Source organism: Ictidomys tridecemlineatus, chromosome 4, assembly GCF_052094955.1.
Source record: "Ictidomys tridecemlineatus isolate mIctTri1 chromosome 4, mIctTri1.hap1, whole genome shotgun sequence".
Classification (NCBI taxonomy): domain Eukaryota; kingdom Metazoa; phylum Chordata; class Mammalia; order Rodentia; family Sciuridae; genus Ictidomys; species Ictidomys tridecemlineatus.
The window spans coordinates 11,279,200-11,303,668 of record NC_135480.1 but is presented as its reverse complement, the minus strand read 5'-3'; the positions used below and the strand labels follow the sequence as shown (position 1 = coordinate 11,303,668).

The window sequence follows — 24,469 nt, the reverse complement described above, 5'->3', positions numbered from 1 at the left end:
TTAACGACTGCACTCTGGGTGCCCCGGGACACGCCATCTCTGAATGCCGTGGGTGCCTCCTGCCTGTCCAGCCCTCCCCAGGATGAGGCCCTCCTGGGCCTCTGGGTGTGAAGCTGTCTCCTTCTGGCTCCTGAGACCTGATCCAGCTACACACAAAATGCATCGGGTAGACTGGGCCGAGACAGGTGCCTCTAGGGCGTGTGTGAGCACTTACATGCACACACGTATCTGTCCATGTGCACACACGTGTGCACACACGTAGACCGGCTTGCCCGTGCTCGTGCACCTGTGTGCCCCCAAGTGTGCGTATGCGCCTGTGCCCGTGGCCACGTGGGCGGTGGGGTGGGGGGGAGGGGGCGGTGGGGAGCGGGCGCCGGTCTCACCTTCAAAGAGGAAGGTCTCGTTCCAGTGGGGGTTCAGGTTCTTCCGCTTCACCTTGGTCTCCAGCTTGTGCTTCTTGTCCGGCAGCAGGTAGATCTTGACGAAGGGGTCGCTGGTGCCGCTGAAGTCCTTGGCCGGCAGCTCCTGGGCCTTCATGATCTTCACGGTGAGCGTGGACTCCTGGAAGTTGTAGCCGACGCTGAACTGGATCCTGCCCAGGTTCTCTCGGCTGCAGCCCTCATGGGCCTCGTCCTCCTCCGAGCCTGGGGACAGCTGGGGGCGGGCGAGAGGCAGCAGGTCGGGAAGGGCTCTGCTCCCCGGGGCCACCTGCCACCCAGCCTGGCTGAAAGGCCTTGCTGTGCTGGAGGTGGGTCCCGCTGCCACCAGCTGCTCTTCCCTGCTGGCCACACCTGGGGCTGGCTGGAGGTGGTGGCCCAGCCTGGATTCATGGCCGGAGGAGGGGGTTCAGGCCAGCGAGCAAGTACCTGGACCCAGGTCTCTTAAGGAGAGAGGGAGGCAGATCCAGGAACGGCCCCCTCTTCTGAGCCCCGGATCTGTGTGTAGAGACCCCCTCTCCCACCTCCTGTCACAGTCCTGGGTCAACCCACTCCAAGTGCTGGCCACCACCGCTGCCCTCATCTCCCCAGGTCGGGAGGCCTCTGCCTTGGGGCGTGCGGGTCCCTGGGTCCCCTCCACTCTCCCTCCTTCCCTGGCCCTGTGGGCCCTGTGGACATGCTGACCCAAGTCTGGGCTGAAAACAGCTTCAGGAGCTTAGCCCGGCGTTTCTGATGAAGGCGACTCTCTGGGGTGCTGGGGTGATGCAATTTACTAAATCAGAAAGGCAAGCGTTCCACGGGCGATGTCTATTTGTGTGAGGCAGCGTCACCAGGGAAATGAAGAATACAGATCTGCCCCTCCCTGTCCCCAGGGAGTCTGATTGGATCAGGCTGGGTGGGCCCTGGCATCGATACTGTCTCCAGAGTCCTCAGGTGGCCGCACTGCGTGCCGGGCTCAGGACCACTGGAGGGGGCTGCACCTGCCCCGGTGCCCACTCTCAGGGCGGGCGCTTGGCGGCCAGGGACTCAATAGGAAGTCCTGGGGAGGGTGATTCCCACCCGACGTGGGAAAGTGGGCAGAGCTGGGGGAGGTCTCCCTGTCCAGCGTCTGAAGTGTGGCTACACAGAGGGGGCATCTGGGCAGGCCTGAAACCCTGCCACTTCCAGCTGCTGGGGTCTAGACCCATCAGGTCCACTGGCCCCCTCCCTGCCTCTGCTGATTAGATGGGAGCCAGGAATTGGACCCGGGGTGCCACTGTTCAGACAAAGCTGCAGGTGGCTATCTATTCTCCAGCACGGAAACCTCCACATCCCCTCCTGCCTCCTAGAGTGGCGGCCACGGGCTCTGAAGTGCTCCATGATACAGGAAATAGTAATGCAGATAGGGTGCACCTACCATGGCAGACGACTCTTACGTCACCTTCTTACTGCCGGGCCAGGCAGTTGTCACCGCTCTCTAGCTGAGGAGACTGGCTCAGAGAGGTTAAGTCACATGTCCAAGATGGCACAGCAGTATGAGCCCTCTCTGACTTGAAGGCCTGCTCCTTCCACCAGAGCAGGCCCACACCCTAGGGGGATAGGAGACTCCCCCCAGCCAGCAAAGCCTTCCCTGTGCCAGGTGAGAAGCTATGGATCAGCTGCCTGCCACCCCTGCCCTGTGCCAGGTGTCCCACCCTCACTCCTTACTCCCAACGAGGCAGGCACAACTGTGTTCCAGTTAGGGTTTGGGGCACAGAGAGGTTGGGTAACTTGTCTCAAGCCACCTTGCCCGAATGGTGAAGCGGAACCTGCACTCAGGTGGCACCCAGGCTTTCTGAGCACTGGCACAGGTGGGCAGGGGTGCCAAGCAGCCTTTGCTGGTCTTCCTCACAGTGGAAGCCTGGACCCTTGGTTGACCAGACAGCCCTGGAGATCAGCCCAGGCCCTCTGAGGACACGGCCACCCGACCAGGGTCGGCTCATGGGGTCCTCTTCACCTGGGACCTCCGCTTCTGCATCTGCAGAACGGGTGCCATGGGACAGAGCTGGTGAGGTTCCTGGGAGGTTTAGATGGGTCCCTGTTCCTTCCACAGTCCTCCTCTGTAGCCTGGTCCCCTGGCCCAGGCACCAAGAGCCTGGGGCATCCCATGGGTAGGCAGGGCCAGCAGGACCACTCACCTTCCCCTTCCCTTCTAAGGTTGGGGTGCAGTCGTGGGTGACTAGAGCCCCAGCTGAGGTCCTTTGGCCACTTGGCTCTTTGCTCCCCACGAGGGTGGTCTAGAGGAGTCCTAGGTGGCTTTCACATCAGAAAGTGGCCACTCCCAGCTTCCTACGCCACAGCCCTGAGCCCTGAAGAGCTATCTTCCTGGCACCCAGCTGGCCACCCCACCCAGCCCCTGGGAGGTGCTGCCTGAGCCCCTTCCCCAGGAGTTAACCCCCCAGGTCACCCAGCCAGGCCCTGTACCAGGGCCTGGGCACCTCAGATGTCAGGGTGGTCTTGACACCCTCCCCTTCCCCTCTGCTGGTCGGCTCTGGGGGCCTGACTCCTGTCTCCTGACTCCCAGCCTCTGCAGGTTGAAGTCACAGGGACTTACTCTCCTGCTTATCTTTACAGTCACTGTTAATGCCGATGACCTGGCGCTGGCATACGACTGGGCCATTAGACTCTGCCCTCCCACCTCTGGGCATCTGCTGAGCACAAGAGGGAGATGGGCCTGCACTTCCTTCCGCTGCCATGCCTGTGGGCCCCTCCCTGAGGGCAGCAAGGGGCAGGCAAGCTGGCTGGGAAAGGGCTGTCCCTTTTGGGAACCTGACTACTGGAAAATGTAACCAATTACTGGGTGGTGGTAGAGGCAGGTGGGCTGTGGCAAGGGGTGTCCAAAGCAGAGGATGAATAGGGCTGTCTGAACAGGTAGGGGAGACGGGAGGGAGATGGTGCAGGGCCAGGCCTGTGGGAGTCTGTGGCTGGCGAGAGATGGGGGTCCAGGGGTCCAGAAGCCACCGGATCTGGGATGGGAAAGTTCTGATGCCCTAGCCTGGGTCCAACAGAAACGTGGACCCTCCAGCCTCTAGAGCTGGAAGTCGGCCTCTTACCAAGGTGGCTTGCGGTCTGTGTGCACATGGGAACTTGGGAAATGCCAGGCTAGCAAGGGGCAGCGGGGGTGGCTGGTTAGAGCTGGCTGCAACCCTAAATGGCAGAAGAGGGTTTTGTGGGGTTTTGTGGAGGTTTTGTGGGGCTCAGGAAGGGTGGCAGGTGGGAGAACTCTGAATTGATGTCAGGACTGGGAAAGGCCAGAGGGTCCCCAAGGCCACTTCCCTGTCTCTATAGGAGGGAGGGTGACCAAGGCAAGGACTTGCCCCAGGTTGTGTGCAGTAGGAACGGATCCCACCCTTAGGCCCTCCTAGATCCTTCTTGGGACTTCTGAGCTGCCAGAAGTCTGGAAACCCCTCTGGCCTAGTTCAGGGACTCTTTGGAAAGTACAGGAAGGACAAGTGGCCTCATGGCGGCCACCAGGGGGCGCCATATGAACCACACCCTTGGCCTTGGTGAAGCACTCTGGGGTCTGAATCCTGCAAGCTGTGGAGAGGAGCACCCCAGCACAGCTGTCCCCTCAGAAGAGTCAGGACCTGTGGCTCTGCTCTCCTCTTCTCTGAGCCGCCCAGCAATGGGAAGTGGGGAGGGTGCTGGTGTGGGGGTGAGGTGGCCTCAGCTGGGAGTTCCACCCCAGGGATCCCGCTCCAAGTCATCCTACTGCCCCAAGTCTACTCCCCGGCTTTTTATCTGTCAGCCTTTCTCTCTCTCTCACGAGGTCCCTTCTCCATCTGGAAGGGGATCAAAGCAGGAGAGGCATCCTTACTTTCACCCAACAGATGAGGAAACCGAGGCCCAGAGAGGTCATTTTGGTGAAAAGAGCTGAGAAGAGACCCCAGGCCTTGCTCGCTCAAGTCAGCACACTGTGCCCAGCTCTCCAGGCTACTGCCGGCTGGGTCCCCTGCCCAAGCAGGCCAGTCCCAGGCCGTCCAGTTTCCAACACACACACACACACACACACACACACACACACACACACACACACACGCACGAGCACACGCACGCACACACGCCTTGCCTCCCAGCCCAGCTCTCTGTGGGGCCCAGGCCCCCTGCCTTTCTCACCATGAGCATCTCGCTGGTGAGGGAGTTGACGAGGTCCGAGACGGAGGAGCGGGGCTCGGTCCGGCGGTCAGACTCATCGTGGGGCGTCTGGCCTGGCACTGGGGCCGTGTTCACGGCCTTACCTCCTGCGGGCAACCTGGGAGAGGGGGAGTCCCAGTGAGTGCAGACTGGAGCTGGGCTGGGCTGGGCGCCACGGGCCTGGAGCGGCAGCAGGACCTTCTCGGAGGACCCGAGCCCCTGCCACCTTCTGCAGGCCGGCAGAGGCAGAGCTCGTGTCCATCAGGAGGCCTGTTTTTCCCCAAAGACTTGCGCTCAGGGCCCATCCCCCTTGCAGCCTCTGCCCCAGGTGCCTCTCGCTTAACTAACCCCATGGGGGCTGTTTGGAGTGGGGTTCCCCCTCTTTGGGTTCCCCAGAAGCCTTCTAGCCCTCAAGCACTGGCTTGCATGGTTGGTCTCTGAGTCTGCACCCCTCTGCTGAGGCCTGCTCCACCCTGCCCCCCAGCCTGGGAGGGGGAGGCTCACTGGGGAGGCTCCCGGTGGAGACCAGGTGCCTCTACACGTCATTACCCTCTGCAAACATGCCAGTGTCTGTCTCCAGGTGTCCCACCTATTTACTCAGGCTATGCAGAGCACAGGTGCTCTTCCACCCTCGGGACCAGGTGAGGTCAGGACCCCTGTCCACACAGCTCGCTCAGGCAGAATCCCCTGTTCTCTGTCTGAATCCCCTGAAGCACTAGCCACTGGCCACACAGGCGAGCAGGCATTCGCAATGCGGCCAGCGTGACTGAGAACTGAAGATTCTATTTCATTGAAGCTGATTTAGATTTAAAAGCACCTACTGGGTAGGGCAAGTTGTCACCCCGTGCTCCCAGTCCCCACCCTGCTCCTACTTGGAGGTGTGCACACTTGATGAGGCTCTCACCCAGGACCAAAGAAAGATGGGGGACCCACCGAGCAACCAGTCAGCACCCAGCTCCATGCCGTTCCCGGGAGGCTAGGAGCTCTGGCTCCGCGGCCGGGTGGGAAGCCCGGGCTACGGTCAGCTGGGAGTCAGGAAGTGGCTCCTGAAAGCCCGCCCAGGGACCAGGCTGGAACGGCCCATGAGAAGGAAGAGGTGGGGGCAGGCAGCGAGGAGGTGATGGGGACCGGCAGCCGGGGCCTGGGACAGGCTAGAATAGAACAGCCTTCAGAGCAGAGTCACAGACTGGGAGCCACACAGGCCGGACACAAGCCGCGGCCCTCTGCTACAGACTGGTCACCAGCACACAGGTGGCCACGACGGGCATATACAGACATGCACGGACTATGCCAGGCCCCGGAGGGGAGGCCAGGACCCAAGAGCAGGGTGTGCACACAGACACGCACACACCAACACACGAGGCGGGCAGACACCTGGGGCACAGGGAGAGAATAGCATGGGCATCGGGCAGGTCAACCAGAGCAGCCGTGAGGACACACACAGTGATGGGCACACTTAGGTCCCCGGAGGAAACCCACTCGGGGACACCCAGGCATACCAAGGTGCGCACGTGAACCGGGACAGACTGAAAACAGAAAGGAGGAGGAGGGACAGACAGCCCAATTATCAGGTGCCTGATACACCTGCTGTGAGAACCTGGCCTTGCTGTGACAACAGGGAGCCACCCACCCGCCCTCAACAGGCTGGACACCCTTCCCAGAGGCACGGTCACGGCAGCACACGCAGCTGGGGGGGGCGCACGTGTGGCCCCGCACACACGGGGACACACACACACACACACACACGCACGCACACACACACGTGGACACGTGCTCACGCAGACAGCGCGGGGAGGAAGAGGAGACTGAAATAGCTGGAGAGGTAAAGTCAGGTTAAAAATAGAGCAGGAGAGGAGGAGAGCGGAGATTGACTGCTGAAGGTATGAGAAGTCGAGTTATTTTGGCCACAGCTCGGCACAGCTGCAGAGCAGCCTGGGAAAGATGGTCAGCGCCACCAAAGCTGTCGGAGGTCACAGGACAGAGAGACGGAGAGACAAAGGCCCGGGGAGAGGCAGAGGGAGAGGCCAAGGGGCCCGTCACCGGCCCAGGGACATCCCTGTGAGGAGCAGATGGGAGGAAGGAGGCAGAGAGAGAAAAAGAGGGAGAGAGAGAGAGAGAGAGAGGGAGAGAGAGAGAGAGAGAGAGGGAGAGAGAGAGGGGCCAAGAAAAGTTAGTCAGAGACATGTGAAGAAGGCTGCTGGGTGGACAGGGACAAGGAGGAGCGAGGCGGCCAACAGGAGAGGCAGAGAGGAGGCAGGGGACACACAGGGGCAGAGGAACATGGTGGCTTCGGAGGAGGCGAGCAATGGGGGTGGCCTGGCCCCGCCCTGCCCCCCACCGGGGTGGGGGTGGGGCCACGGTGGAAACCATTTGGATCCCAGGAGCAATGGAGAGAGGATGGCTGTGAGCATGAGGTGGGTGGCTGGGTGGGTGGGTGGTGCAGAATGAGTGAGGCAGTCGCCCGCCTGGGGCCAGTGGCCAGCTCCCCCCGAGGCCCAAGAGCGCTGCGTGGTCCTACCTAGAGGCCCAGGGTTTGGAGGGTCCTGGAGTGGGGGCTTCAGGCCTTCTGGGATTGAAGGGATGGTAGGGACTGCCCCTCCCGCCTTCCTGTGGTCCCTTGGCCACACTGCCATCTTGTCTGGGACCTGGAGTGGCTCTTCCTCCTCCGTTGGGCCCTGTCTACCACAAGCCTGTTGCTACGGGCCAAGGGAGGCAGGTTCTCCCAAACAAGAGCCGCAGGGTCCCTGGGCTGGGAGGGGTGGAATGGGGTGCAGAAGGGCAGACTCTGGGTCTGGAGGGGAAAGCTGAACAGGGACAGGTGGTCCAGCCAGTACTGCAAGGTTGGAAGTTACCGGAGCCCAGAGGGTAGGGACCAGAGAAGCCTGGGCCTAGCCAGGATGGCTGCGCCAAGCTTTGGGGTGGGGAGGGCCTGCTAGGGGAAGCACTGGACTGTGTAGCCCCGCTGTGGTGGCCCACCATTGGGGAAATGCTCTGTGGGCCGTGAGGAATGAGTTCCCGGGTGGGTGGGCATGGCCAGGTGGGAATGGTAGGTGTCCACTGGGAAAGTCGGGTTGCGTGGGGCAAGAGCTGCCACCTCCACGCCCCTCCCCCTTTCCCAGGAAGGCAGGGGACAAGCTGATGTCATGATCAGAAGGGATGGGTGTGTTAAAATATGAAGCGAGACCTAAGTGGCGAGGAGGTAGAAATAGGCCGCGGGTGACGATGAGCCGGCTGGTCAACACGGGTGGGGTGAAATCTCGTTTCCAGCCTGCGTCTGCTCCCTCACGCTCCACACCTCTCCCCAGCCAGAGGCTCAGGTTCTTAGCAGGCTTTCAGGGGGCTCTAGCACCCCTGCGTCCTCTTGTCCGTGACCCTGGCCCTCTCCCCATGGCCCTCTGGCCTGCCTGCGGCCCAGCATTGAGAAGGGCCCAGGGGGGTTGGGAGTGGCAGGTCCCGCCTCTCCCCATACCCGGGACAAGGGCCCAGAGCCTGACACCATGAGTGAAAGGCCAGGGCCCCACTCTCCCCGCCCACTCTCCAGGGACTCGCGGCCCACCACAGACATGCAGCATGGACTCGGCGGGAAGGAGATGAGAGGGCCGATCTCCAGAAGCCTCGGGAGGGACAGCCAGTCCTCGGAGTCTCAGGCTATCCCCTCTTTCCTAACCCACAAGCCCCTGGCAGCAGCCCGGGCCAGTCCTTTCCTGCCTCCAGAGGGTCATCTGTCCAAACAGTCCCTGTCCAGCTCACAGGGTCTGACAAGCGCTCTAGCCCAAGGCCCATTTCTTCAGTAGAAGTTTAGCATGTCTGAGCCGCAAGGGCTGCCCCTTAGAGGTCACCCTGCTGTCCCTGACTCGACAGCTGCAGAAGCAGAGGCCTAGGAAGGGCCGTGACCTGCCAAGGCTGCAGAGTGAGGCGCTGGCCACACCAGTGGTAAGGGCAGTGTCCTGGCTGCTGGGCCTCACGACCCACTGACCTCGTGGGAAGCAGACCTAACATAGGTGACGAGCCCTCCTCCCACCTCTGGGACCACAGGTGTGTGATCATCCCAGCCTAAGGCCAGGTCGGAGGAGGCTGGACCAGAGGCAGGATGCCTCCTTCACTGAGGCCCCCCACCTTTCCCCTTCCCCTGAAGCAGTGCCCTCCTGGACTCTGGGGGCAGTGGGAGCTGTGGAGGTGCGAGTGCTCAGCCTCTGCTCGGCCAGTGCTGCGGCCACATGGCTATTCCGGGTCTCTGCAGGGCCCTGAGGGTAGCAGCGACCCTGGGCGCTGACGGAACCACGCCCCCCCCCCCTTGCGCCAGCAGCTGCCTCAGCTGCTCTTGGCCCTGGACCCCACACCCTCCTCCTGAAACCTGGCCTGAAGGGCTGCCCTTCTGGTTCGTCCTGGTCACCAGGCCTCTCCCATGCCCCATCCCCTCCTCACCAGGGGCTCCCCTTCCAGGGCTGAGCAGCCCCACAGGACCTCCAGGCAGCAGGGGGGTTGAGGGGGTGGGGATGAGGGGGTGAGGCTGGCGCCCTCCCCTGACATCCCCTCCACAGTCCCCCAACCTCCAGGGAAACGGGGATTTCTGGGTCGGGGGTGGGGCAGAGATGAAAGATGGAGGGGGCAGCAGAGGGGGGCCAAGCAGGGAGATGGGGCCAAGAAGGCTGGGCTTGCTCCCGCTGCCCGCCGGGGCCAGCATGCTGGGGAGCAGGCTTGATCCAGAATGGTCCCTTCATAGCCCCAGGGACACCTCCAAGGTGGCTGTGAGGGGGCAACAGCGGGGGAGGGGGCTCGTCCTCCTGCTCCAGCGTCCGCTGAAGGCACCACCGCCTGGTCCAGCAGCCGGGCCGGTCAAGGCGGTCGGCCTCCCGTGCCTCCGTCTCTGCGGCGCCGCGGGCCTCGCCCGTGCTCGTACCTCTTGTCCCCCTGAGCGTTCTGGTTCTGCTGGGTTCCTGGGTTTTGCAGGTCAGGGATATTGGCAAAGTCATCCTGTTCCGAAAGCCCTAAGACCAAGGATAGCACCACCATCCGGCCTTCCCTGCCCGGTGGGCAGCCCACCAGCCGGGGCGAGACCAACAGGCCCCACAGGCAGGGGCAGGGGGGGAAGGAGAGACAGAGACAGAGACAAAGAGAGAGAAGAAAAAAGCGTAAGAAACTGGCCCTGCAGGAAAAGAAAAGCCAACTTCAGGACTGTCAACAGTGGTGGGACAGAGGAGGGAGGCGGGAGGGCACAGAGGGGAGCTGTCCTCAGCCTGGGACCCCCTTGCCTTGGGCCAAGAGCAGACTGTGGGGGGGGGGGTGACATGACACAGGGCTGAGATTGTCACTGGTGGGTCAGTTCCAGGGGAACACATAGAGACAGCTGGGGGCGGTGGGGGCAGGAGTGGAGCTCAGGTCCTGGGACATGGCAGATTTTTAAAGGCTAATGAATCCCCAGCTGAAGTTGCTTGGGTCATCTTGGCCCCTGGGAGAAGGGGGTGGGGCTCCGTGACCATCTTGTTCTAGGATTGTGCACGCAGGTTCAGGTTCTCAGAGGGGAGCATCTTTGGGTTTTTTTTGTTTGTTTGTTTGTTTGTTTTATGAACCCAGGGCCTTGTGCATGCAGCTGAGCGATAGCCCCAGCTCTATCTTAGAAATTTGAAATCCAATGGGCACTGCACCCTGTGATCATGGAAGCCCATCACAGACCTCTCTGGGTCATGGTCCACCAGATGTCCTTGAAGCCAGAAGGGGCCCAAGGATGTACAGCCCATCAGAGGAGAATGGAAGTCCCTTCTGGCATGTGGTGTACTTGGGCACAGCAGACCCTCTCCTGTGTCCCCCTTTCTAGGGATCCGGGGAAGGCCTGCCAAAGACTGCGGGTCCTGTTCAGGGGCCTCTCACTGGAGAAGCAGTCCAAAAGGCACGGAAAAGCAAAGGCAGAGAGAGAGAGAGAGTGCAGGAACTTGGCAAGGTGCGGAGAAGCCTTGGCAGGACTGCAGGGAGCCTGCGCCTGCAGAGGGTGATGGTGCTTTGAGGGCCACATGGCCAGGGCAGAATGGGTGGGCAGGCACGGAGAGGGCCAAGTGTCTTGGAGTGGACAGTAGTCTGGGGTCAGAGGTCATTGTGCCTTCTCTGAGAACCACTGGGCAATGCCAGGGATCTTTGCTGGGGTCACCTGCATTTTCCTGGGAAGAAAAGGAAGCGTGGGTGGCTGCTGCCTCTGGAAACCATCGGAGTCCGTGAGCATTTTCTGGCGGCTTTGTGGAGCTCGTAGGGTGTTAGGTCTTTCATGAAAGCAAGGAGGCATTCTCAGATGGGGCGGGCCTGAAAGCCAATCACCAGAAGGGCCCAGGGAAAGGTGACAAGATGGATGGAATGTTCTGGAAGGGAGAGGGTCCTGGGTCAGGAATCTACCACTTCAACCACTGAAGGAAGGCAAGAGCTGGCTGTGATTATTCCCCAGAGAGACCATCAAACAGGAACTCAAACAGGTGAGAAACGGCCTCCGAGATGAGGGCTGAGAGCACAGGGGTCCTGGAGACAGGAAGATGCCCCTGGGGGCTGAGCACCGGGAAGAAGCTGGGTAGCTGCAGGGTCCTGCTCTGTCTTCGTGTCTTGGCCCTGGGCACCGCCACTGCAGGCTGACACTTGTTCTTGCATATAACTTTTGGGGAGCAACGCTGCCGCTTCCCTCAGGATGAGTCCTTGTTCCCTTTGTTCCTGCCCACCGGTACTCTCTCAGAGTTGGTAAAATTCCATTTGGCTGCTCGGGAGCTGGTGGAGCTGGGGGAAGGCAAACCAAGGGAAAACAACATGTTTTTCCCTGGTTAATGCATTTTTCAGAGACTCCTTTTGCTCTTCTTAAAAACAGAGTGGCCTCTGCATAAACACCCAACTTGTCACTCTCTGCAGCTTTGCAGGCCGCCAGGGCAGGATAAGGGGCAGGAGCCAGAGAGTAGGGGGAGATGCCGACCATGTTGGAGGGGTTGCCCATTGACCAAAGGATGGGTCCTGCAGGGCCTGGACAGTCCCCTCCCAACCTGACCCTCTGAAGGGGCCTTGGTATTGGGAGCAAAAGAAGAGTCTCCAAAACAGGTCACCTAAACTGCACGGCATGGGTCAGCAAATGGTGGTCTGTGGCCTGTTTGTGCACAGTCCATAGGCTAAGAATGTTTTGTACATCTAATTAATTGATTTATTTTTTGGTACTAGGGATTGAACCCAGGGGTGCTTAACCATGGAGCCACATTTCCAGCTCTTTTTTTTTAATATTTTCATTTTGAGATAGGCTCTCACTGAATTGTTTAGGGCCACGCTAAATTGCTGAGGCTGGCTTTGAATTTGCGATCCTCCTGCCTCAGCCTCCCGAGCCACTGGGATCACGGCGTGTGCCACCGCACCCAGGTGGTCTATATAGTTTTAAAGGGCTAAGATTAAAAAAAGAAGAAAGGAAAAAGGAACATGTGACGGAGATGACGTGAGTCCTGCAAAGCCTAAAATATCCTCAGGCCTTTACAGGCAGAATTTGCTGACCACTGCTGAGGGGCAAGTAGAGGAGGTAGGGGCTGAGAGGCCGGTGACTTGGGGGCAGCAGCAGGTAGGGGGAGTGAGAGCTCCCATGTGGGTAGAAGGGCAGGCACAGGATGCTGGCACGTTGAGGGACACCCATCACAGGATGCTAGCATGTGAGTGGCACCCATCAGGTCCTGGTTGACTAGGAAGGTGGCAGGCACTTGGTACCCAGGGCTCCTCCTGCAGCTGGGGAGATCCTGGACACATTCCGATGCCATGAGGACAGAAAGCAAGGAGCAGAGAGGTGTGGGATCCAGCTGGCCTGCCGTTCTCTCCAGGCCATGGTAGAACCAATTCCTTGACTCTTCTAGATCTACTCCAGGGCCACAGCGTCCATCCCAGACAGGGGGCTTTGCCGGGCATCTTGTGTGGTGCAGGGATCCCGTGGATCTGAAGGGTCAGCGGATAGGCTGCCCTGATTTGTCAGAGAGCCAGGCAGCACCCTGCTGGGCCGGGGCCACAGGTCTCTTGCATGGGCATGAAAAGCTGGTTCTTCTGTCGGAGGGCCTTTCCCGGGGGCACTGCCCCCAACTGCCCTGGAAGCTCAGGCTGGACTCTCAGCTGGATAGACAGGGGCCTGCATGCCTTCCAATTCCCTGTATCTTGTCGTGAGCTGGGCCTCTGTCTTGGGCTTACCCTTCTTCCTCCCCTTCTCCTCTCCCAGTCTTACTCTGCTGGTCTCCAGCTCCTGAAAAGTGTTCCCAGGGAAGACCCGGGTGATGGGAACAGTCCCCAGAGCCTGGAAGGAAGCCCACGTTAGGCTGGAGGAGGGTGTGATGCTGGGAACCACAGCCCACACGGTCTTGGGCTGAGAGCGAGTATAGGTGCCCAGAAGGCTGTTGGGGAAAGGGGCTTCTGGGCAGGGGCCCGTCCCTTAAGGCAGGCAGCAGGGGGCACTAACAGCTGGCGGGGTAGTGACTAAGGTTGGATGCTGGCCGCGGGTTCCTCCTGGGCCTGTGCACTTGAGAGAAGGCTGTGGTTTACAAGTTCGGAAGCTTTGGGAGCATCTCAGGTTTGTCCTCAGGGGCAGGGGCATTATGGGGAGGAAGGAGTCCTGGGAAGCCATGGCAGGAGCTGGAGGACAGGTGGCTACAGAAGGTCAAAGAGACAGGGGACAGGCTGATGGCAGGGACAGGGGAAGTGAGAGGGAGGGAGGAAGTGTGGGGCAGGAGGCTGGCAGAGTCAGGTTACAGAGAGGAGGTCACTTGGAGTGGAGGAGGGCAGGACCCTGGAGGTGGAGTGGCAGAGAGGGTTAGGAGGGGAGTAGGGCAGAGGCGAGGCTGGCTGGGAGGCCCAGAGCAGCCTGGGCCTGACCGGGAGGAGATGGACCTCAGGGACTCCTGGAGCAGGGTCTAATGTCTCCATTTAACTTTGGAGGTGTGGGTCCTTCCTCTGAGCACCAAGAGGGTCCGGGGGTCCTCAGAGTAGAGGTAGCTCAGGTTACAGGGCTGCTCCGGCACCAGCCACAGAGGCTGCCGAGGGGACCACTGAGACTGCTTGGCACACTGCCAAGGATATGGAGGACGAAGGATGACACGTGACCAGCTGCTCCCAAGGAGATTTGGGGGGAAGGAGGCTGGAAGGGGAAGATGGGGGGCTGGCCCGCTCAAGGGGAGGACTTACAGGAAGGATTTCATGTCCAAGCCTCGGTTTCGAATCTGCCCCACCACGTGGTCCCAGCTGCCCGGGTTGGAGCGGCTGCGGCCCCCGGCCGCCCGGTACTTGGAGCCGGCCGAGGTGGCCTGCCGAGCCTGGCCTCGGCCATAGGCCCGGGGGTTGGAGCCCGGTGCCGAGGCCGCGTGGGCCTGCAGCTGGCCCAGGCTCTGGCTGGTGGTGGGCTGGCTGGGCTGCCGGGCCCGCTGGTGCTGGCTCAGGGGCTGCTGCAGGCTCTGCTGCCGCATCAGGGTGCGGGGTCGCTGGCATTTCGGCTCTCCCGTGGAGCTGGGGATAGACTCAAGGGTAGTGGCCGTGGACAGGGTGGAGTCCTCGAAACTTGGGGCGGGTGGAGGAGAGGAGAGAAAGGAGAAGCAGGTGAAGGGATCACAGTGGAGGAGAAAGGAGCCGAGGGCTAGGGCTTGAGGCCCCAGAGCAGGGTGCGCTCGCTCGGCTGGACCTCACCAAGCCGCCATCTGAGTCGTCCTGGCCGCCGTCGCCGCTACTGCCTCACCCATGAGGCTATAAAGCCCGTGTGCCCGCCCGGAGGCCCCCAGGTCGGCCCCACCACCCTGCCCTCGGCCCCGCTAGGCTACAGCCCTGATGCCTCCTGTCTGGGCCGACCTCTCTGCCAATCTGAGGGCGGTGGCTGCGTGGTGAAGGCAGGTCCAAGGGCCCTGAGGCCGCTCCCTTGAGGGGGGACACCAGGAAAGGCTGTCTCTGTGTTCTGAGTACTACTGTCCTTCGGAGACACGAGGAAATCCAGGCCAGCACCTGAGCTGGCCTAGAAATGCCTGGTGAGGGGGATCAGCCAGTGGTCCTTAGAATCTGCCCATGGAGGGGAGGGAGGAGGAGGTCTTGGGCCCGCAGGCCACTGCTCTGAGGTCAAGGCTGCCTCAGGTGCTGGGCTGTATCTTTGCCCTCCTCCCAGAACTCCCTGGCCATTTGACTCGGTGCCGACAGAGACTCGGGCGACCATCTTGTCTTATTCCTGAGAGTACTCATGTCACAGGCCCACCGCTTCTCTGAAGAACAGTGGGGAGCGGGACAGGTAAAGACAGGAAACAGGACCTGGCAGGTGAGAGGTCGTGCAGGGTCAGAGAGACCTGGGGTCAAAGCCATCTCTGCCACTTACTCACGAGAGATTCTGGGCAAGGTGTCTCCTCTCTGGGCCTCAGTTTCTTCATCTGTATGATGGGAGTTTGAAACAATGGTACAACCTGAGTCACCTCCATCACAGAGGTCAGGGGAATATCTGTAAACACTCTCACGCCACGCTCTGACGTCAGGAGTCTGTGGTTCCCCTTGACATAACCTGCCTGCTCCGTGCCCTGGCCAGAGATTTCAGTACACCCCAGAGGCAGGGCCAGAGGCAGGATGTCACTAGAGCACCAGAGACTGGGGCCAGAGCCTGGGCCGAACAGCTCCAGGTCAGCTGCTTCTCCTCCCTGAACTTCAGAGTGCAAACCTCCTCTTCCACCTCCCTTCCCTCCCTCTTCCAATCCAACGACTAGGGCAGGGGTTGGTAACCGCGTGGCCTGTGGGCTGCATCCGGCTCAACCCTGCTTTTGTAAATAAAGTTTTATTGGAACACAGCTGCTGGCATGAGTTTACAGACTGTCGGTAACTGCCTTTCTGCTGCCGTAGCAGGGCCAAGCAGTGTGAGAGACAGCTGGCCTGGCAAAGCCTAAGTATTTCCTAGTTGGCCCTTCACTGAGGAAGTGTGCAGGCCCTGGCCCAGGACCACGGGGAGCTGAGAGGAGGTCCCAGGGCCTTTGGGAGCCACGTTCACTACTGCAGCCAGACCTCAGCCTTGCTCACCCCCTGAACCTACCCTGGGAACCAAAAGACAACAGTTAGGCTGCCCCTGTGGGCTGAGAGAGAGAGAGAGAGAGAGAGAGAGAGAGAGAGAGAGAGAGAGAGAGAGAGAGAAAGTATAGTAAAGAGAGAATGAAAGAGAAAGAGGAAAGCAAACATGGTTTCAGCTGCAGTCTTGGAGGGGCAGCAACCTGCCTGCCTCAGGCCTGGAGTCAGGGCTCTCACAGGGGCAGGCTCAGGCCTGGCTGGCCAGGTAGGCCCACAGCTCCCTGGGGGCCGGCGGAGGCAAAGGGAGGACAGCACATTGGCGGCCTCCTCCCCCTCCTCCTTGCTGACCTCATTTTGGTTTCCTATCACATCCAAAATTAGTCCAATTTACAACCTCTCAGTCACAGGAAACTAAAATTGGTTCCTTCAGGCCTGGAGCCAGCAAATGGCATGGCGGCCTAGCCAGCCTGGAGACTGGCGGGGGCAGCTTGGGGAAGGCGGGCATGGGAGCTGACTCTGGAGGGGTGTGGGGCTTCCTCTGGGACTTCCCTGAGGCTAGATGTGAGGGCAGAAGGAGACATGGTTCATTTAAGCCAGCCAGCAAGTGAGGTCTCAGCCTGGTGGCCCTCAGGGGTCCCATTGGTGGGACTTCTAAAGAGAACCAGGTGGGCCCTATATTGAGCAACAGGAAGGCCCACAGCTAAGAAGGGGTCAAGGCTCTTGGCATGCCAAGGGGGTGGCTGATCCACTAGTGGGGAATGAGGCTGTTCCAGTAGCTGAAAGTGGAGCCACATCCCATGCATGAGAATGGCCACAGTTGAGGGTCCTAGGACAGGAAGGGCTCCACTGTGGGGAACTGGAAGTTTCTAAAAGCCAAGATGAGAAAATCCTGCCCCTGGGGGGGGTGCATATCATCTTTGGAAAACAGGGACCAACCCTATGTCCATCACCCAAGACTGGGACTGACGGACAACCTCAGCTATTAAAAAGGGACAGCTCTTCTGCCTGACATGCAGATCATCCTCTGGCATCTGGAGAGAAGCTAGCTGGGGCTCAACCATCCAACCTCCAAGAACACCCAATCCCAGCAGCTGACAGAGGGACAGCTCACTGACCAAGACTGGGACAGCCAGTGGGGATGGCTGAGATGAGATGAACCAATGGGGCGGCCTGGCGGCCACTCATGGGTGAAATTCTGCAACAGATGGTGTCATGGTTGACAAGCAAGACTGGGGAAAGCTGATGGGGTCCCCAGGTGGTCCAGGATGGGTGGCTCAATGTCAGGTCTAGAGCCATCTGCTGGCTGAAGGAGGAAATGCCCAGGGGCTGATGGGTGGCAGAGGCAGGCTAAGGTGGGCTGGCTCTGCAAGGATGGGATGATCCCTTGGGGACAACCACGGGCCTGCTGCCTGTGGAGGGTGACCTGACAGCTGAGATGAGGTGGCCGGCCAAAGAGGATGGGGTGGCCCGAGGACTGAAATGAAGCTGCTCTGCTGGGGAGAATGGAATGACTGGGTGCTGGCAAAGGGACAGACTGGCGGGCAGCCACGGGAGGCTGGAATGGGACCCTGCATGGCGGAGTTGGTCGTGCCCAATGGCAAGGACGATGGGAGAATCTTGTGAAGAAATGGAATGAGCCAGAGGCCGAGGACGGCACCTCTGGGGGCAGAAGCGGGCATGCCAGGGGTCCCGCTGTCCACCTGGCAGGGGTGGGCCTGCGCTCGCGGCTCCCGCGGCCTGGGGCGCCATCACTCACTTGGACAAGTTGAGCTTCCCTGCGGCCAGGTGGCTCTGCACCGTCCGCCAGCGGCCTCTCCCCGCCTTGCCACCGCTGCCCGGCTCGCTGGGGGCAGCCCCGCCGCTTCTCAAGGCGTCCTCTCCGGGTGGTGGCACCGGCGCCGGCTTCTCCCCCAGCCGGCCTTCCCGCTCCACCGCCAGCCCCGCCACGGCGGCCACTTTGGCGCCCGACAGGAGGGTGCCACTGAGGCATGCACGAGGCAGCCCGGCCAGAGGGGCACCGGGGGTGACGGTGGGGGAGAGAGGACAGGCCACACGTGGGGGTGGAGGGGTGGAAGAGGAGGAGAGACAACGACAGATAAAAGGAAGAAAGAGACAGCAAGAGAGAAGGAGAGAGACAGACGGACAAGAGACAGACAGAGAGAGAGAGAGAGACATCAGCACTGCAGATGGGTTAACAGTGGAGCCTGCAGAGGAGAAAGGGGCACCGGGTGGGCTGGGGTCGGAGAACAACGCACCACGACAATGGAGGGGGGCCCCTCCCCACCGCCTGGGGCAGGGGCGGCGGGGGTAGGGGAGGGCAGCCACCTCCAACTCTATCCCACAGGACAACGAAGGGTTAACGACGGAGGAAGAGCGGGCTGTCCAGGCCAGGAGGCCCCCAGGCAGGGAGAGAGAGAAAGCCATGTTAGTCAGAAGTCATCACCACCACCACCACCATCACCGCCACCACCGCCACGGACCACCGACCACCGACCACCGACCACCAGCAGCCACGGCAGCAGCGCACAGCAGGGAGGAAAAAGCGAGCCACAACCAAGAGGGAGGGACCAAACGGGCAACCCCATCCTGACTGCACAGAGGGTGGGGCAGTGGGGCCAGGCGGCTGGAGGGGGCTCTCCTGTGTGGCTGGCCCTGGGGCAGGGGTGGGACGGGGCAGGCAGGCGAGGGGCAGGAGGGGTTGCTCGTCTCCATGGCCAGCCTGCCCATGGGGCGGACGGGTGGGGAGGTGGGGCAAGGAGCAGGGGGGAAGTAAGGGGGCCACCGGAGAGGGCAGGGGAGAGGAGGGCGTGCGCGGATACTTGTACATATGATCAAACCAGGTAAAGTCACTCACTTGAGGGACAGTCGTGGGTCGCCATAAGGGGCGTAGGGTGAAATGTTTAGAATAAACTCCTTGGGAGGGTAGGAGCTCCATTTCTGCTGCACTGTGCTTTCATTGTTATTCCAAAAGTCTCTGTCTAGATCGCTGGAGGGGCAGAGAGAGAGGGAAGAAAACAGGGAGATACAAGAAGAAACAAGAACTCCAAGTCCTGCGGGGGCAGAAGGGACGGGACCGGGGTGGGCACCCACAGGGCGGGGCTTCGAGGGTCTGCTCCTGCGGGAGGAAGAAAGGCAGACGGGCGCCACAGCCTGAGCTGGCACCTGTTCACGCGCACACATGTGCAAGCCCACACATGCACACGCACACGCACTGGAGGGCTGGCCAGGGGAGGCCACGCAGAAAGGAGGCAAGCTGCGGATGGGCAGACGGGAGCCTGGCGCCTGGGAAGCTGGTGGGAGAGAGAGAGACGATGAGAGTAGGGCACAGAGGGGGAGGGGGTCGGGGACAAGCCTGGGTGGGGTGGGTGCAGGGGGAGAAGGTGAGGCGATGGTTTCTGGCTAGAAGGAGCTGGAAAGTAGATCCGATCCTGCTGCCAGTGACCTCTCCTGGCCTCAGGCCCCCTGCCTGTCAAAGGAGAAGGCTGGTGGCTCTCCTCTCCCCCTAATCTCCACGGAGCCACTCCTGCCCATCCTGCCCATCCTGCCACTGGTCTGAGGTGCCCCCTGGCCCCTGTGCCCTCTCTCCTCCTCTGGCAAGAACAGGATGCACTGTGTCCGTGAGACTGGGGGCAGGGTCTCTGCGAGCTGAAGAGCACCTCCACTCAGGGCAAATGTGGTGCTGGGGCTAGCCCCTGGGAAAGGAAGGCGTTGACCTCGTTGAGCACAGCACAGGGAGCCTGTCCTGGGGCTGATGCGGGGTCTCAGCCTCAGGCCCCTGGCGTGCACCTGGCTGGCCAGCTAGCGCAGCCCTCTCTGTGCCCCTGTGCTTTTCTAAGGTGAAGCTGCTGGGCTCCTAAGGGACTCTCACCTCGGGGTCCCCGACCCTCCTGCTCTGACTTGTCACGCTGGAGGAGCCAGCATGCTAGACACATCCAAAGTATGGGGACTTTCAAGAGGGCAGGTGGCCAAAGTCCGGGTGGCCTGAAGACCCTGGTGGCCAAGAACAAGAGTCTCCACCACTTTGTCAGACTCCTAGGGTTCCAAGGGGCAGAGCAAGGAGAGGCGGCTCCCAGGCCAAAGGACCGTTCTGGAAGGGAGCCCCCTCTGGCCCCTAAGAATGCTGCTCGGGAGGAGGCTCTGAAGGAGCTGGCAGGTGCCTGCCGTGTGCATGTGTGTGCATGTGTGTGTGCATGTGTGTGTGTGTGTGTGTGCGCGCGCGCGCGCACGGTCACTGAGGCTGAGCCCCTGCAGGTCCTGTCAGGGGTGGTTGGGGGAAGGGCACTGTGGGGGCACACCCCCTGATGATCAGGCAAACGTTGGGGGGGGGGAACCTGCTTCTTTCCCCACTGAGAGTTTGACCTTGGCTTTGGTTCTTCACCTCTCACTCGGGAACAAAGGACCAAAAGGTGACAGAAGCTGAGATGCCACCACTAGGCTCAGAAGAGTTAGTGGGCTCAGAATGTCTGACTGTACGAAGTCCACCTTGGAAAAGTCTCATGATGGTGGTGGGGGCTGTGTGCACAATGTTCAAAGCCCCAGCCCCGAGCCAGTTCCAGGGACAAGGAGGCTGGGGTGGGGGCAGGAGAGGCAGGATGGGCGCCAGGGGAAGCCGCTCCCTTGACAAATGACCCCATCCCCATCAGAGCTGTCCTTGGGGCCCCTTGGCAACGGGGCATCACACGAAGGTGTGGATGGGGCCTCCCTACATCAGGTGTCACAGAGCGGGAGCAGGAGGATGGCCTCCCTCCCCCTTCTCCTTTCAGATCTCCAAAACTGAGAGCCACCCAACGCTAGGTCCTAGAGAGAAAGATTCACCCAGTGCCACTGCCAGGCTGGTTTCCTGCCCTGTGTCCCATGGAGCTCCAGGGTCCCTCAGGTTCTCACTGTGGCACTAGAAAAGAGGATCTTTAATTCAGGAAGTGTGTGTGTGTGTGTGTGTGTGTGTGTGTGTGTGTGTGTGTGGTTCCTTTATGCAGACAAGGCAGAGCCTTTAACCCGCCCATGACTATCAGTATCACCAAAAGGGAGACAGAGTACACACACAGTGTTCCCCAAACTTGATTGCAGGTGGAACCCCTGATTCGTGGCCAACCATTAATCATTTATGGGGCACAAGTGCTCCAAGGAACACGGTGAAGGAAACGCTGATCAAGAACGAGGCTTCCCAGAATCCTTGACAGACAGTCCCTTTGGGAGGTCCTAAGTCCGCCAGGAGTTGTGCAGTAAATAAGTGGCACAGGTCTGGGAATATGGGTCACACAGACATAGGCAGTGACTCCCTTCCCCTCACCCAGCAGGGTGAGGGTGGTCTTAGGTTGTGTGGATGGTGGGCTCAGGGTAGAGTCGGGCTGGACGGTGCTGCTGCCTCACCTTGTCTTAGAGAACCCTCACGGGCACTGGTCCCAGCCTGGCGGAGATGGCTGCTGGCCCTGCTGGCCCTGCTGGCCTGCCTTCCCTTGCTGGGAAGCCTGTCCTCTCTCGTGGCCCTTTCCAGGATTCCTGGCCCTGCTACATGCACCCCTGTTTAATCACCTGGCACAGATAGTCCCTCTGCCCCAGCCAGTGGCTGTAGATAGCCCAGCTTGGAGTGGCACAGGTGCCGCCCTATGCTCCCCCACACTGTCCCTCCCACCTTCGGAAAGCTGGGGGCCTGAGCTCTGCACCAGCCCCCGAGACCTGCCAGCTCTCGGCTTTGAAGACTGGAGAGCAACCAAACCCGGCTTCAAAGACTCCCCACAGCCTCCTCCTGAGGCTTCCACCCACCCAGCCTCAGCTGGCCCACCCTTCCTGCAGCCCCACCCCAGACACACTCCCGCAGCTTCTGTAAAGGGGCCAACCAGGGTCAGAGAAAGAGATGAAAACAGGGGAGGGGCAGGGAGGGGCCCTCCAAGTGGGAAGGAGGGGGAGAGAGGGACAGGGGCGGGAAGAGAAGAGAAAGAAAAACAGGGAGAAGGCTGGTGGGGGGGAGGACAGCAGGCCTGGAGGTAAAGGAGGGAAGGGGCTGGGGGCTCGGCTTCCTGGCAGAGCCCCTCGGCCAGCAGGTTTGGTCTTAGACAGGCTGAGAGAGGGCGACCATGCCCCCTAAGTTTCCGGGAAAGGCTTGGGTTCCACAGGAAGAAAGGGCCGGTATGGACCGGCTCCAGGGAAGCCTCCACTCCCAGAGGCCTGCCCACTCCCGCCAGGTGAGCAGGCGCCTCTCCGGGGATCTTCCAGGGACCTCAGTAATGGGATGGCCAAGGCAGTCTGCAGGGGAAAGCCAGACCTGTCTGCCACATGGGTCTCAGAGCAGGTCACAGGCAGCAGGACTTGAGGTGGGGACAGGGGAGGGAGGCGACTCTCCCCACGGTTCTGCTTCCAGAGAGGTCCAGCACTGGGACCAGCTGGGTCCCCCAGGTTTGCCCTCGGAACACGGGTAGAATCTGAGCCAAGAGCCTGAGCCCCACAGGAGGAGGCTCCCAGCCCAGGAGTAGGGCCCGGGGAGGAGCTTAGAGGTCCAGGGACCGGCCAGGGGTCAGGACAGGTGTGTGACATGAAGGTTGGATGGAGGGAGCGGCAACCAGGCTTGAGGCAGAGAGAGACAGTGCTGGGATGGGGACAGCCAGAGAAAGGCACCGGGGCTTTGAGGGCTTGTGAGGGACCAGTGGGGGCACAGGCAGAGAAGGAGGGCCCTGAGGGCCCAGAGATGCTGGGAATATGCAGAGCAGATACTGAGCAGGGCCTCAGGGGGCGAGGGGACTGTGGACTGTGTGTGTGTGGCCAGGCCTGAGGAGGAGGAAGGGGTTCCTCCCACCTGGGTCGCCTATGTGCCCCCCACGCTGGCAGCCTGGCACCTACTTGATGGCCTTCTTCTCGCTGCGCCCGCGCCCCGAGTCTGGCGTGCCCACCGTCTCCAGGGAGTTCTTGTAGCGTTTGCCCTGTGGAGACAGCACCAGGGTCACTCTTAGGGGTCAGGGCTGGCCTCTCCCCGCCTCCCCAGAACAGGAACCCCAAGGTTAAGGGAGGAGACCAGAGTCCAGCCTCGGCAGCAAGGTCCAGAGCCCGTGTGTGGGGGTATCACCACTGGGGGGTGCCAGCCCATCAGTACCTGCTCCCTGGTTGGTGGCTTCTGGGCCCCCGTGGGCTCTAGGATCTGCCTGCCACTCACCATATGCACCTCAGCCTGACCCCCAGGTACCAGGCTCCTCCCGTCTGCCCATCTCCTGGGCCTTGGCCTGGCTCCCAGAAACAGTTCCCTCTGCCACGGACAGACGGCTCTCAGGCGCCTGGCCACGTCACACTGTCCACGTCACCACCCCCAGATGGTGGGGGCGGCACCCTGTAGGGCAAGGTTGGCAGTGGCCAGTGACGTGAGCGGTGGGGGCAGGGAGAGGGTCACGTGCCAGTCCTGCCCATGGCTATGTCCATCACTACCTGGGGGCTCCCTGGGGTCCTGGGGTCCTGGGGCTGTGAGGGCCGTTTGAAGAAGGGAGCCTTGGCATAGGTGTGGGGGGCAGCCTGCCCCTGGACATCCCCCAGAGTCCCTCATAGCAGCAGGAGGAGGGGACAGGGGAGGGAAGGGGGTGGACACCCAGGCCCTCCAGCTAGAGGAAGGGCCACTCTGCAGCGGCGAGTGGGCCTGCCGGCCAGGAAGGTGAGCGCCAGTCACCTTCTCGGTTTGGGTTTCTAAATTTAGCTCATGCAGAGCCCGGCCCCATTAACATTCCTGGCTGCCACCAAGCGTCCTCATACGCACCCATGGGGCCCCGGGCCTGGACCAGGCTCTGGGCTGATACAGGCGGTGGAAGGTGGAGGCTGCGTGGGGGCTGAAGCGGTCTCCCCCACCAGGTCCATTTACTCATTGGCACTGGCCTGCCCCTGCCTGGCTAGGTGGGGACAGTGGGGACAGACAGACACACATGCACCCCATGCTTCCTCGACATTCTGCCCTGTGCACCAACACCACAGCCACCACAGTCAATCATTCCATTCTCCTGAAAGCAAAATGCGAGTCACCAGAGCGGCATTTCCCTGAGCTCCTGCCAGCGGCAGCCCCTGCCCAGCCACGGGAGCCGCCTGTCCAGGGTCAGGCAGGGAGCTCCCGGCAAGGGGCCGGGGAGAGCCCTCACTCTACCTCCAGCACCCCTCCATCACCCCAGTGATGTCAAATGTTCCTTGTGCCACTCTGGCCAAGTCCCTTCCCCTCTGGTCTCTTTCCTCTTGTCTGAAATGGTGTGATGTCACTAGATGCGCCCCGCCCCCCCAGGATGATGTGCCCTGTTCTTACTCCATTGTTTCTCTGTTGGCTTACTTCAGCTCCTTCTCCCTGGAATGGAGCTGCACAAAGGCAGGGCTGTCCCTAGAGGGGGACCTGGTACCCACCAGTCGTGGAAGCCTCTCTTCTATGGTCCCACCCACAGTGGGGGCCTGGGCCCAGCTGGTGCCAGAGCCAGAACCTTAAGAGTTAAATCACAGAGCGGCTGGACCCTCTGGGTCTACAGAGTGTTCTCTCTCAGCTCGTCTCCTGTCACTCCCCTCATTACCCGGAAGTTCAGATTTCAAACTACTCCAGTACTGACTGGGAACATCTAGGGGCCACGCTGTATTTAGCAGGACCCTTGGCAGGAGCCCGGTACCCACTGTTCTCTAGATCTCCGGCAGGGTGGGCCCTCCTGCAGGCACCCCCCAGGGCCTCATCCTCTCTCATATTTCTGGTCTTGACTGGAGAACTTGCCCTGGCCAGCATCCTCTCCTCAGGCTAGTTGGCTGCCCCTTCCCCAAGGCCAGGCAGGACTGGGCTGAGGTAGGTGATCCCGCTTCGCCCAGGGCATTCTGGGGGCTTCTGTCGGCCCCTCTTCTTCCTACAGCTCAGAGAACCGTCCCCTCTGACTGCAGCTGTTCCTGGC

The 24,469-nt window shown here is 61.1% G+C and overlaps 1 protein-coding gene across 11 annotated transcripts in view; it reads right to left on the bottom strand.

The window, feature by feature from the left end:
• Syt7 (synaptotagmin 7) overlaps positions 1–24,469 on the bottom strand; it is a 59,629-nt gene that overhangs the window by 10,184 nt on the left and 24,976 nt on the right. The window contains exons 3-9 of one of the 11 annotated variants that reach the window (XM_078045902.1): positions 22,422–22,501; positions 18,442–18,573; positions 17,344–17,568; positions 13,752–14,120; positions 9,490–9,612; positions 4,572–4,707; positions 384–654 (exon numbers count right to left, since the gene is read on the bottom strand). In XM_078045902.1, the coding sequence (XP_077902028.1) occupies positions 384–654; positions 4,572–4,707; positions 9,490–9,612; positions 13,752–14,120; positions 17,344–17,568; positions 18,442–18,573; positions 22,422–22,501 (1,336 nt within the window). The remainder of the gene's footprint in view (positions 1–383; positions 655–4,571; positions 4,708–9,489; positions 9,613–13,751; positions 14,121–17,343; positions 17,569–18,441; positions 18,574–22,421; positions 22,502–24,469) is intronic. The other 10 variants (XM_078045903.1, XM_078045904.1, XM_078045905.1 and 7 more) reach the window with 10 other exon arrangements.